The sequence below is a fragment of the Ceratosolen solmsi genome, unplaced genomic scaffold (genome assembly GCF_000503995.2).
Source record: "Ceratosolen solmsi marchali unplaced genomic scaffold, CerSol_1.0 scaffold17, whole genome shotgun sequence".
NCBI classification, from domain to species: domain Eukaryota; kingdom Metazoa; phylum Arthropoda; class Insecta; order Hymenoptera; family Agaonidae; genus Ceratosolen; species Ceratosolen solmsi.
In genome coordinates, this window is record NW_011948445.1 from 516,528 (window position 1) to 530,544 (window position 14,017).

Consider the following 14,017-nt stretch of genomic DNA (forward strand, 5'->3'; position numbering starts at 1 on the left):
ATGTTTTATAATTTGTCGTCGATAGATGCTTTGTGGCGAGGCCGTGTCAAATGTCTCGTAGCATTAGTTTTATGACTTGTTTTGCTGGACACTTGGAGCCTTGTTCTCGCCAGATGTGTTTATAAAGTTTATTTTCATAAGATATTCGAAGTTTTGCTGAATTGTTTAGATTTAGTTAATCCAAGGCGCGTTTTTGAATGTTATTACTCGCGTAGCCGAGAGTTGCCTTTTTCGGAACTCTTATCTCGATTTTTCCAGATGTTTAATGAGCTGGGAGTTTTCTTACATTCTTGAAAACCAATAATATATTAATAGTACATCAGGTAATGTAAGAATAAATAATATTATTAATTATGTCATATTAGGTGTTATTTATTTAATGTAAATTATTTTTCGAATTTAAGGTATGGTATAAATAATTTTATTCAATTTTCATATCTTATTTTCTTTAAATCTATTTATATATATATATATATATATGTAACATATATACATTTATAACATCTATACACATATAAATTTCATATTTTTAAATATTTGTGTTTCTATTGTTAGAAATAAATTGATAATAATAATTTATTTAATAATGATTGTATAATGTATATAATGTATATATTGTAATGAATATATTATTTATGTATATAAAATTTAATTAATGAATTCATAAATGTTTTAGATACAATTACTTTAAATATTATAATCTTCATATTTTATATATTCGTAATAAAATTCACGTAGCATATATAAACCCTTTAACATAGTCATGCTTATTTTCTAGGCATAGGAAATAATGTAATTATTATACGCCAAAATATATTTCGATACAAGATAAACTTTATTAGGAATATATCATATTGGTCCAATTGATATATTTTAATCGTTTTACTGCAATGAATTACAAAATTTATACTCGTAGTAAGTTTAAGGATTTAACTATATAAGCGTTTTTTCGTAGCTTATTTAAAATATTTATTTTTACTATAGCATTGAAATATAAGCAATATAAATCGTAATTAGAATTAAATACACATTTTTCAAAGTATTAAAACTAAATTTTTATCATTTTTCTAATTATGGAAAGTCTATGTTTTAAAAGTAGAACGGATAGTAGAATATCATTCAATATTTCAATAAATTAATAAACATCCGCAAACGAGTGCAATGCACATATTGTGTTTATTATTATTGCGAATATTGCTTTAACTTATTTAATGGTATGTTAAAATAATAAGTTGATACCTTACTATTAACTTGTTATATTTATACATTTTATCTGAAATAAGATTGCACTTTATTTTATTTTTAATGGCTAGTAATATTTAAAAATAAATTTATAAATTATTTATAAATAATTTATAAAAATATTTTTAAGTTACGATTTTTCTAAATGTTTATTTATTATTTCCTATCTGTTTATTTATTATTTCTTATCTGTTCCTACTTGATTATTTGTACAATTATTTGATATTTATAACATTAAATTTATCATATAATATTATTTAATATTTTATTTATGTTTAAATATTATTTATAAATATATAAAGTAAACATAAAATATGAACGGTATATTTAATTTTAGATAGGCTATTTGGTTTATATATAGAAACTCTTTGTAATTTCTTATTTTACAGATTTTTCTACAGAATGATAAAAAAATATAAGTGTACAGAATAAGTTCGTTTTATGTATTTTATGTTTAATATAAATTAAATGTATTGAATATTAAAGAAAAAATGTAAATGTATTTTATGTATAAGTTTACATATATAATAAATATATGTACTCATTTTTAATAATCTACATACAAAAAATAGTGTAAGTATTTAAATAGTATTAAGCACTTTTTATGCTTAAAATTTTATTAATAATTAATAATAAATGAATCAATTATTTTATATTTTTAAGTTATTTTAAATTGACTTTATCTTTTTAATTAATTGGTTTGATATACAACCCTTATTTAGTTATCATATTTAGTTATATTAGTAAATAGTTATGCGCATGCTCTTAAATTAGTTTGTAATAGTAGTTAAACAGAAGGGAGCAGTGCATGTTGTGGGATCGGGGTTGCTTTTAATTTGCAACCAAGTTACATTTAACGTTGTTAAATGTGCATAGGATGGCTTTAGTAAACATTTTCTCGATTAAACTATTCATTTTTTCATTTTGTATATGTGGATAGTTATAAAGTGTCCACGCGTTTTCTGTACTTGATACTGATATATATGGGTCAAAAATTAATTAGGTCAGGTTACATATATAAAGACTACAACCTTAAAAGTATATAATTTAATTATATAAACTCATTTAATAGAAGTTCCGAAACGGAATTTATTTCAGTGAATAGTCTTTAATCAATTAATTTTCAATCATCTGTCTTACAAAAACAGTACGGTTCTGTTCAACTGTCTATCTATCTATTTATCTATTTATCTATCAGTTTATTTATTAATATATATATATATATATATTTATTTTATTATTTTCTATTATATTATTTTCTATTTTTTTTTATTGCACTTATTTTCTGCTTCTTTATCATTTTTACTATCTTTTTATTTTAGTACTTGCTAACTTATTTGTGCTTCTTGGAAATAAATTTCTAATTTATGTTCGCAGCCTGATTCTATAATCCCCTATCTATAATTAGTAATATTATTATTTAAAAAACAAAAGAGAAGTTGTTTCTTTACAAAGATGGCGATAAAACCTGAAATTGTGACTGATTCAATAATAATTGGCGGTGAATTCATACCTTTAAATGAGGAATTCCACATCGTCGAAGTACTTAACGTTACAATACTCGTTTCTAGTAATAATAGTAATACACCACAAGATAATGTTAATAATATGAATTCAGATTTAAAACATGAGAGTCGTGCTGAATGGAGTAGTAAAACACAATTCTTCCTCAGTATAATAGGGTACAGTGTAGGGCTAGGTAATATCTGGAGGTTTCCATATTTATGTCAGCAAAACGGTGGTGGTAAGATTCTTACTATATATTACGTATTTCCTAGATTAAAAAAATTTTTTTTTTAATTAGTTAATATGTTATTTCTTTTATTCATATTTATAACTATATTTTTAAATCTAACTTGAATTTTAATATAAAATTTTGTACATGAAATTGTTAAAAAATCAAAATACATTACAAAATCTTAATATCAATACAACTTTATTGTTGATATATTTATTGCTATATATCACTTATTATTGTTCGAGATTGCGAGACCTTTTTCAATGCAATGTATCATCTGGCAAAACAACATCGTAAAATTTGTGTTTAGATTTCAAAACTTTCTTGCTCGCAACCATCTAGCAATAGTGTCATAAAATATCTGGAAAACCAATACAATAAACACGGAAAAACCCACTCAGTTAGGCATCTGTACGAATTCGTTGCGCTTGGCAATTACTTCAAGCATTATGTGGGAGCGGAGCTTCCCTCCCTTCCCGCTGTCTACAAATTGTCATGCTGTCGCCAGATGCATCAGCGGCAACGAGAGCTCTTCTTGCCATGAAGACCAAGAGACGACTACGCCCTTAATTAAGTATAAGGCCACAAGAGGCGCTGCCCCCGCTCTGTAAGGGAGGAGTCTCTGATTGGACGAAAAATAAGGGAAGGGGTTCAAGTGAAGTTCATGGTCAGCAAACGTATATAAGGGGCGCATTTTTCAAGATTCCAACACTCTCGATATAGCACTTATTCAAATAAGTGTCAAATGGAAGTCCATTAACGCTGTTCAACGCAACAGTAGTTACACGTCCTAGAAGAACGACGACATATCCCCGTATGTCCATTAACGCAGTTCAAGAAACCGTTGTTATAAGTTCAAAAGGAGCGACGACAATCCGTCTATCGGAGTCCGAAAACAAGTCGACGATTAGTTTTCGTAATTAGTATCAGCACTACAATAATTAAATAAAACTTAAGATTCAGAATACGTCATCGACAATCAACCAAGAAGAAGAGGCTCTCACCAGAGAGACAGTGCCAAGCTCGTCGTCAAGATCGCATCATCTGATGCGAGACTTGCCGGCCTTATCCTCACCTTAGTTAATAGTCTGAAGCATATAAATCCACAGCGTGCCATTCAACGCTCGCAGAAGACACAATAAGTAGCAGTATCCTTCATGAGGTAAAAGCCCTTCAAACTCTTACTTCCATCTGAATTTATTGCAGTACGCCAATATCAGGACAAAGTACGCTTGCTACGATACCAGTATATCTCTCACGTAACAACAGTTACATGTGTCGCGCTACATAACAACCATAACCTCAATTACGCAGGTGCTCATTCAAACAGCGCGAGTGTCGACGAACCAACTTCTCGCCATTCTTCGCTCATATTCAAACCATCACACTGCGTAGATGAGTATACTTTGCCACCGCAAACACATTAATCCACCCCAAGAGTTATTTCAATAATTAATAATAGTAATACTAGTCAACCTTGTCATCAATAAATAACAGAATAAACAGCATATACATCAGTCATATTTATATTGTAGTATTATAATAACCCTTCTACTTGTGACCGTTCATTGCTACCACACAACACCCGTGGTCTCTGCGTTGTCAACGGTATCAATTTGTATCCTTCGAACCGGCCTTGGTAAAACAAGCCTGAATAGCGAATACATTTTGTATATTTTTTGGTCCTTCGAGCCAGATAGCCAGAGAAAGATGAGTCTAACAAGTGGAAGTTTGTAAATTATAATCAGTATTAATACAAGAAGACTGTTATATAAGGAAGACTTTATAATTACAAAAATATCAAAGAAATACTCTTGAAGCTCCAGGACAAGTAACTCCTCAATAACTTTTATTTTCTAACTCTAGACAATTTCAGGAAAATGTCACAATAAAATAAAAGTCAATCCACTGAAGCCAATGTTAACATCCCTATCACCCAAGGTAAAGAAACTTGTGTAACTCGCAGTATGAAGGACAAACAGCTGTCAGAGCTCAACGCCTTCCAATAGATTCAATAAAGGATTTAGAAAAACGCATCCTTGCACAGTCTTTCAAAACAACGGTAGAGGAAGCAGTGGCTCTTAAAGGAATCTTAGACGATCTACACAGAACATTTATACAGGAACAAATCTTGATGGAGTCAACATGGTCGACAATAATAGAGTCACAAGAGTATTTTACAACTAACGTCCAACGAGATCGATTCAATCTGTATGTGGATGTAAGCTTAAACGTTAATAACTTGATATCCAAACTAAAGGAAACAAAGGAACTGCTACAGTGCAAAAGGCCACAGTACGAAAGGACACCTGGAATAAGGCCAGAAATGGATGAGTTATTTTCCAGATATTATCATTGCAAAATTCTTAGGCGACTACTTAGAATGGCCCATGTTCCGAAACTTATTTGTCTCAACAGTCAACAACAACAAAAGATATAGCGAGGCGCAAAAACTTTACCATCTACAAAGAACACTGACAGGTGAGGCTGCCAAGACCATATTAAGTTTTCGTTTAGATAACAATGCATTACACTTGTCATGGCAAGCCTTGTCGGAAAAATTTGAGGATTCTCGCCGTCTGATACAATCTCAAGTAAATAACTTCTCCATCATCTGCGCCCCACTGAAGGATGATGCAGGCAAACTGGAAGATGCTCGCTGTATCGGTAATGATCACCACCTAATACAATCAACGCTACTAACGCCACGACCTGACGAGTAGGTGCAGTCATCAACCCATCAATACCATCAAGGTTACCTACCTTGTTGGCCACAGCTATGGCTAAAATTAGCTCACCGTTGGCTACAATAGAAGCACGTCTCCTGATTGATAATGGCTCAGAAGTTACGTTTGCCACAGAAGCTCTTGCGAGAAAACTCAATTGACCACATCAAAGGTATGTCATTACCATTCATGGAATTGGAGGACTCGTCGCAACTCAGACTAAAGGTGCTGTATCATTCACTCTTCAGTCACTTCATTCTAATTCTTCAGTCACAGTATTCAGCTATATACTCAAATAATTGACAACGATGCTTCAATCTTTTAAAATCTGAAATATGCAGACCCGGACTATCTTACATCCAGACCTGTAGATATAGTTCTTGAAGCGGATGTATATGGACAAGTCATCATGCCCAACATAATCAAGGCAGCACCGTCCACGTCAATAACACAATTGTCTATATTTGGATGGTTAATACTTGGTCCAGTTAATGAAGCTAAGGATATGGGCACAGTATCATTCCACACCTCAGCTGTCGAAGTGGAGGATATATTGCAAGAGTTACTGACAAGATTTTAGTTGCAAGAAGAAGTCCCGAGTAGCATCGAACGTCTCCTTAACCCTGCCGAGTAATGGTGTGAGGATCATTTCATAGAAACTCATTCTCGAGACTCAGCAGGGACGTACATCGTCCGACTTCCAATGAAGAAGTCAATCGAATTCCTCGGTCACTCTTACAACACCGCACATCAATGTCAGCAAAGTTTGATAAGACGCTTCGAAAAGAACAAAACTTATCGCCAATCCTACCATGAATTCATTAAGACATATTACGACCTCAAGCACATGATCAGAGCTTCCCCAGTATCCCAAGACAAGCCTCAGTATTATCTGCCTCATCATAGCGTATTAAACTAGACAGCTCCACCACCAAATTACGAGTGGTATTCAACGGCTCAAGTCCATCGACGTCCGGATATTCCATCAACGACTTAATACATACGGGAGCCAAATTAAATCCTGAAATTTCAGATGTGCTGATCTGGATTCGCAAACATCGATATCTGTTTTCCACATACATAACAAAAATGTATAGGCAGATTAAGGTCCATGAGGATGATTGAGATTTACAAAGAATCTTATGGATAGACGAGCAAAACAATGAAGTGCCATTTGACAACAGTCACATATGGTGCGCGAGCCGCCCCATTTCTAGCAGTAAGAACGCTGCTACAATTAGTAGAGAACGAAGGAAAGAAATATCCACTTGCGCTACCTTCCATCATTCATGGAAGATACGTCGACGACATCTCTGGAGGTGCTGACACGCCCCAAGACCTTGCTGAAGCCGCTCTACAACTGCAAAACCTCTGCAAGGCGGGCGGTGTCCTATTAACAAAATGGCATTCAATGCACAAGGACGTCCTCACTATCATAAGAGCAGAGCCCAGTCAGGAACCAACAACTATCATATTTGATGATTGCACAACCAAAATTCTCGGATTGCATTGGAATCCCCAACAAGATAATTTCACATTTGTAACAACAGTGTCCATGAACACGACTCAGGTAACAAAACGATTGATCCTTTCAAATATTGCTAAAATATTTGATCCACTAGGTTTTGGTAATAAGAACGAAGATGATGATACAAGAATTATGGCTACACACAATCAAATGGGACGATTCACTGCCAGATCAAATTTCAAGCAGACATAAAATTATAAATTAAAAACTTAGAAAACTTAAAAAGTGTATATGTTAATAATAAAACAATTTTATAAAGTATAAAAAACGAAAGATTGTTGTGTCCATATTATAAACACGCACGCCTATATGCACATGTCATAAATAAGAGTGAGGGGGAGAGACATGAAATATAAAAGATTGAGTAGCTTATAATACATTAATTTAGTATCACATAAACATTCTAAATGTGAATATGTATATTCAAAGCTGAAATTTTTAAATAAAAAAAAATATTCTGACACCTCAGAAGACTAATTATAAGAAAGTATAGTGCAAAACCAGGAAAAAGACGAAAAGTAGATTGAATAAGTAGAATGAAATTTATATTATATTTAGCTCTATGTAATTAATATTAAGAATATACTACTACTTACACTAACCAAACGCTACATTTATTACTATTTCATACAATTACCTACAAATCACATTATTTTCAATGTTCAAGTATTTGTGTTATACAAAAGGTATATTAGAATATGATTATATAAAATATTGATATTATTACATCATTATTGAATTCATTAATATTCTATTAATTATATAAAAATTATACTATTGAGTGAATAAGTAGATTTAATGAAATTACTTTTAATATAGACAACAAAATTCATGAAAAAGTATTGTATTGTGTCATTAAGTATTATTAATATATATATATATATATATATATATATATATATATATTATATATACAATTTTTATAAAATTTTAATATAATAGCTATAAAGTTATGATATGTACAATGTTATAAACAAAATTTTAATAAATTAAGAGCAAGGAATTTAATATTCATTGATAACAGTAATTAAAACATTGATTATAATTTAACTAATAATCTATATTCTAAAATTAAATTTAAATAAATTTCTTGGAATAAATATATTTATTTTAATAAAATGTCATATATAAAGTTATGAAGGACTGAAGGAAATAATGACAGTAAACAAATCATTTAAATAAGTGAGACAAATTTCCAAAGCAACAAGATGTTTCGATTATTAACTAAATGTAACTGTTTTAATAAAATATAGCATTAGTACAACATAAAAAGTATTAATACTATTATTGATTTAAGAAAAGATAATCAATGTCGTATATCAAGTTAAAAATAGTCAAATTAAGGCTCTTTCATTCATACTTTTCATTCATATGGATCTGTATATGTACTAATTAGTTTAGTTATATTAAATGAAGATGGTTATATACGGTTTACAGATTTTAGTTCAAAGTTTATGTAATAATAGGTATAATATTAATAATATATAATATAAATTTTTATTAACAGGTTATTATAAAAAACAAAGATATAAAACAATAATAATCAGTACACAAAAATTCAATTTATAAGTTGCAACATTTACCTTGGAAATATTTAGAATGAATTGGATATATATTATTAAAAAGTTTTTAAAATTCTTTGTTTTATACATATTAAAAAATGTTAAAGACCTATAATTTAGTGGATATTTTTAAAAATTTAAGATTTAATAGAAAGAAATTATATAATAATATAAAATTTATAATAATATACAATAAATATAGAAAGAAATTTTCATTTTACAATAAATTAAAAAAAAATCACATTCTAGTACATTATATACATTATTACTAAACATATGCATAAAGATTGGATTAGATCCATAACTAGTTAGCTGAAATATTTTTACTGATGAAATTGTTATTGAATGGCATTTTCATGAAAATAATAATAAAAAATGAATGACAGTTATATTTTTTATTTACCAAATTTTTGATAAATATAATTATCATTATATATTTTTTTAAATGATAACAAAATAATCTAATCTAAATCCTAAACACAATAATAATTATATTTAAATTATCCCAATGCAGTCATTATTTTCAAACTGCCCCTGAGCCTTGTGCAGCTTTAAATCTAGGTTCATTGCAGAAGTAAGCGTCTAAATAATATCAAATAGATTAAATAGGATAGCAAAATATATTTACAAACATATCTGTAAGAAGGGAAATAAATGATACTTTACAAAAAGAATAAAGGATCATAAAACAGATAATCTAACATGAGTAAAAAAAAGCACTGTAAAAAGTGGTCTTCACAACAATTATATATGTAGGCAGATACTTTTCCTTGTACCCTATAATATATTATAGATATTCTTCAATTATCTAGCAATCCTGTACTATTTAGTTGCATATTAATTTTTTTTTAAATTATACTATTTATAGATATTGTAATATTTTTTTAATTTAATAATTAATATTTGTACAAAAAGTTAAATACATAAAAACAAAAAATACAAGTGACTCAGATTAATCATAGTAATTTACAGCTACTTTTTCATTAGAATAAAAAGTATTTGTTATAAGCTATTTTAAAATATAGATTTTTTAATAAGATTGTATATTTACTACAATGTTAACTGAATTATTATTTTAAATATTTTATAAAGTAGTTTATTTTTAATTTTAGGAGCATTTCTTATTCCTTTCTTTGTGATGCTTCTCTTGGAAGGAGTACCCCTTTTTCTGATTGAACTGGGCCTTGGACAGTGAATGCGACAAGGTGCTCTCGGAGTATGGAATACAATTCATCCTTGGCTTGGAGGCATAGGTATTGCGTCCTGTATTGTAACATTCTTTGTTTCACTCTACTACAATGTTATCATCACATGGTGTTTTTATTACCTCTTCAACTCTTTTCAGGTAATCTATTATTACGTTTTTAAATAACTTAATTTATTTATCTTATATAATATAATGTTTATTATATTTTTACACTTGATGTATAAATGATAGTAACATTTTTACACAATAACCGTAAGGTTGTAATAGGTATGTAATTAGTAAAATAGATTATTGAGAATAATCATACCTTTAAATAATATAAATTTTTAGGTGACATAGTGGTTCATATTTGTTTCCTAAAAATGACAACGTGCACTATTTATATTCATCGACAAACTAATTAAAATGTCTAAATGGAAATGTTACTTAATCCAGCCTTTTTCTGTTTCAAAATCTACATGTAGGCTATTACATTTCGATTTGGTGTAAGTACTTTTAATTCTGATTAATTTTTATATTTTATTTTAATTTTTTTAACGATAAATTGTATAGCGATAATTTATATAACTGATGTTATACGATTTTCATAAAGAATATTTAATATAAGGTCCTATCACAAGCATTATTGCAAGTTTAATATAGTTATTCAATAATTTATATTCCATTTGTCATATGTATATTTTATTATCATATATGATTTTTCATTAAACTTAACATATTTTTAAGTATATTACTATATACTGGAAATAATTTTGAATATTAATAAAAATTATTGCTAACTATATTTCAGATTTGAAGTATCAATTCATGTTTGAATAATTTGTAAAGTTTGGGTACGTTAAAAAGATAAGAAAGTATTTTTTATTAATAAGTATAATTATATAATTATATAGTTAATTAAATATTTTTAATTATATTAATATGTATAACCATCAATATCCTATTAGAATATTTAAATAATATTTTCTAAAATTTTTAAAAATTCACACAGTTTTTATAAAGAAATTCATATTGTTGTTGAGTTTATTTTTAAAGGGAATACATTTTATCACAAAAAATTTAATAATAAATAAATTGTAGAGGACTCACTTTTATTTATCAATCTTTTTAATTTCCAGATCGAATGTAAATTTGATTTATAGACCTTGAAAGAGCAAAAAGAGCTTTCCCAATTTCAGTCTTCTATATAATGTAGGTATAGCTTACGATTATTATTTCATGATTTTTCTCAGTGGAGTTACAGTTACAAAGTCTATGTGTTTTACAAGCCCTTTTCATGAATTTTTATCATTATCACATGTATTAATTAATTCAATTCATCAAAATCATTTCTGCCAAGAATAAAATTAATTGCTAAATTAGAAAAGAATTATATTATATATATGTACATTAGTATACGGAACAAATCTATCAAGGCAGCACGGATAATATGTAACTTACTTTCATGAATATGATTATAGTATTAATAATGACATTTTATGTGCTAATAAGCATTTTGTTGTACGATTGGAAAAAATAAATATCTGGACTGAATAGGAGTTACAAAAAAAGTAAAAATGATAGCTAATTATTGATTTTCCAAAGGTTAATGTTTTTGTAACTAAACATGATGGTTTCAAAATAAATTTATTAGAAAAAATATTTAATAGTACTTAGATGTATATGTAATGCCTGTGTGTATGTTAACTAGAGTTTCAGATTCTTGCTTGGAATATGAGTAGTATACTGATTTCAAAAATCATGTACAACTACTTTAGTACATAAGCTAGACTTGAAGAGAAATATCGAATGAACGTGAGAAACAGTACCTAAGTATTCTTATGTGTAGTTTGATTCAAAATCTTGTCTACATAAAATCGACGTAATTAATGATGGAATAATAGAGATGTATAACATGTATGTTATGTTTGCTTGTAATTTGAAGTATAAGTGGTGTCATGAATTTCCTAATAATATTTTTATATACAAGGACAATCAAAGTTGAAGATATTAAAACTTTAAATTATAATCAAAGTAAGAACATCATTATGATAATTAAACTTGTAGTATAAAAAATAATGTGTGATGCTGTTTGGGATCAGACTAAAAACCACCATTTGATGGTGGGTGGAGATGTTGCTGGCAAGCAGAAGGGGCAATGCAATTATTGAATACTGCTTGTAGAGTTTAATGTCTTTCCTTTTATTAAATATAATAAATATAACAATTAGTTAATGGTCATAGGAGTGTGAATGGATAGCGTGAGTTAATTATGCGGTGAAGTTTCTTCAATTGTTGTACGTGATGATGAGAGTGTATGTACTCTCGGTAGAGTGAGGCACGATTCCTTCTCCTTACAAAACGAGTCGCTGTAGTAGTAGACGCACACTGGAGGGACGAGTCAGCTAATGCTGCCTTAGCTGCCGGTGTAGCGTAAGCGCCGCTGCTGTCTGTATGGTGGGGAGGATGTCCGTATTGCGTCACTGCTTACGTGAGCGGGAGGTTCGCTCGTATAGGTGTGGTGTAAGTACAGGTAGTGTGCATTACTTAGAATTGCTGAGAAGGCCTGAGTCTCAGTCATTGGTAATGTGGTGAGAATTCATTCAAGATGTGGTTGGAAGGGGTGGGCGCGTCTTCTTGTGGACTCCATCGTAATCAATTTTATATTGTACAGTTAGCAATACAATTTACACTTTTAGTTTTCTAACGGTTAATCGCGATGAGGACAGCGCAATGAATTAATTGCCGTTTTTTCTCACTGGGAACCGCCCGCCATGCAGCGATTCTGCAGTTGAATCGGGTTTCCAGTCGTAGTGCAACGTGTTCTCACCTCCAAGATTCATGACATGTCTGCCATGCATGATGAGTGGCGCAGCCAGGGGAATCTTTCTCCCTAGTCTTCCACCAGTTGCTTTAGTGTCCTGATTACAGTTAATGTAGCAGATCTTGTGCCTTGGCTACAGTAGTCTAATGATTGGCACTCTTTCGTGGTTGTCGATCCAATGGATTCCTTGTAGGTTCTAGTTGTCCACATGATCTTGTATCTGCTCATGGTTATGTCAGGGGATTCCGATTACCGCGTCTGACATTTCTTTCTTTCCTTTGAGATTGGCACCAGCGTTCTTGATGTCCTTGAACGTTAGTTAGTGATGACCTACAGTTGCTTGGATTCGCCTCGAGTACTGTTCGTCATGTAGTGGTATGATGCCTCCCAGATCATCTGTTGCAGTTTCTGGGGATGGTGCACTTATAAGTGGTGTGAGTCATTGCTCCTCCTTAAAACATTTTCTCTCCGTGACTGACAGTTGCTTAGATTTGGGGCATGCAGTTACAGAATGCTGTTGTTGGCAATACATGGATATGGTGATCCATTGGCGTCTTCGTTGGCCTTGGGACGTCGTTGCAACAGATGATAGGTATATTTTCACTGATCTCTTTGTGGGTGGTTGGTCTAGGTATGGCTTCCCATTGACGCGGCTCGTTTTTTATTAAATTTGTAACGATCTTACTCTTGTCATTACATTGCTCTTTGATCACTCGAACTTCCCAGTGTTTTTTTGTACGCTGGGTGAGCCTGTATTAGTTGATGGGTAGTTATACGGTCCCTTTAGTGGTCTTTTGCGTCACAATGTGGTCTTCCGGTGGTTCAGTCTCCTTTTCTCCTTGTAATGTGTTAGCACAAAGTTGATCTAAGTCGGATTGATCGTGCAATCGTGTTTTTTCATACCGCTTAGCTCTCAGCTCTTGGCTCTTGGCTTATGAGCAAAGAGTAACAGTAGCTGTTGGCTTGTTTTTGAATTAGGTGTAGAGGATGGAATGTGAATCGTTTGAATTTTTGTGTAGATATAAGGAGTGATATGTGTGATATTGCGACCTGTTCGGATTTAAAGGGTTAGCTTATGGCTCGAACTGCCAATTCAATAGTTCAGTGGATTAGTCTCTCGGCAGGATAATTTTAAAGGAAATCAATAACGGACAAGGCTGAAAAATATAATATATTTATTTTAAAACAAGGTTTAATGAGTGTAAACAATT

The 14,017-nt window shown here is 30.5% G+C and overlaps 1 protein-coding gene across 1 annotated transcript in view; it reads left to right on the forward strand.

Moving 5' to 3' along the window:
• Positions 1-2,625: 2,625 nt before the first annotated feature.
• LOC105366142 (sodium-dependent neutral amino acid transporter B(0)AT3) overlaps positions 2,626-14,017 on the forward strand; it is a 33,212-nt gene continuing 21,820 nt past the window's right edge. Inside the window, 3 exon segments of the mRNA XM_011504470.1 lie at positions 2,626-2,986; positions 9,909-10,141; positions 10,468-10,488. Of these exon segments, the coding sequence (XP_011502772.1) occupies positions 2,698-2,986; positions 9,909-10,141; positions 10,468-10,488 (543 nt within the window). The 5' untranslated portion in view covers positions 2,626-2,697.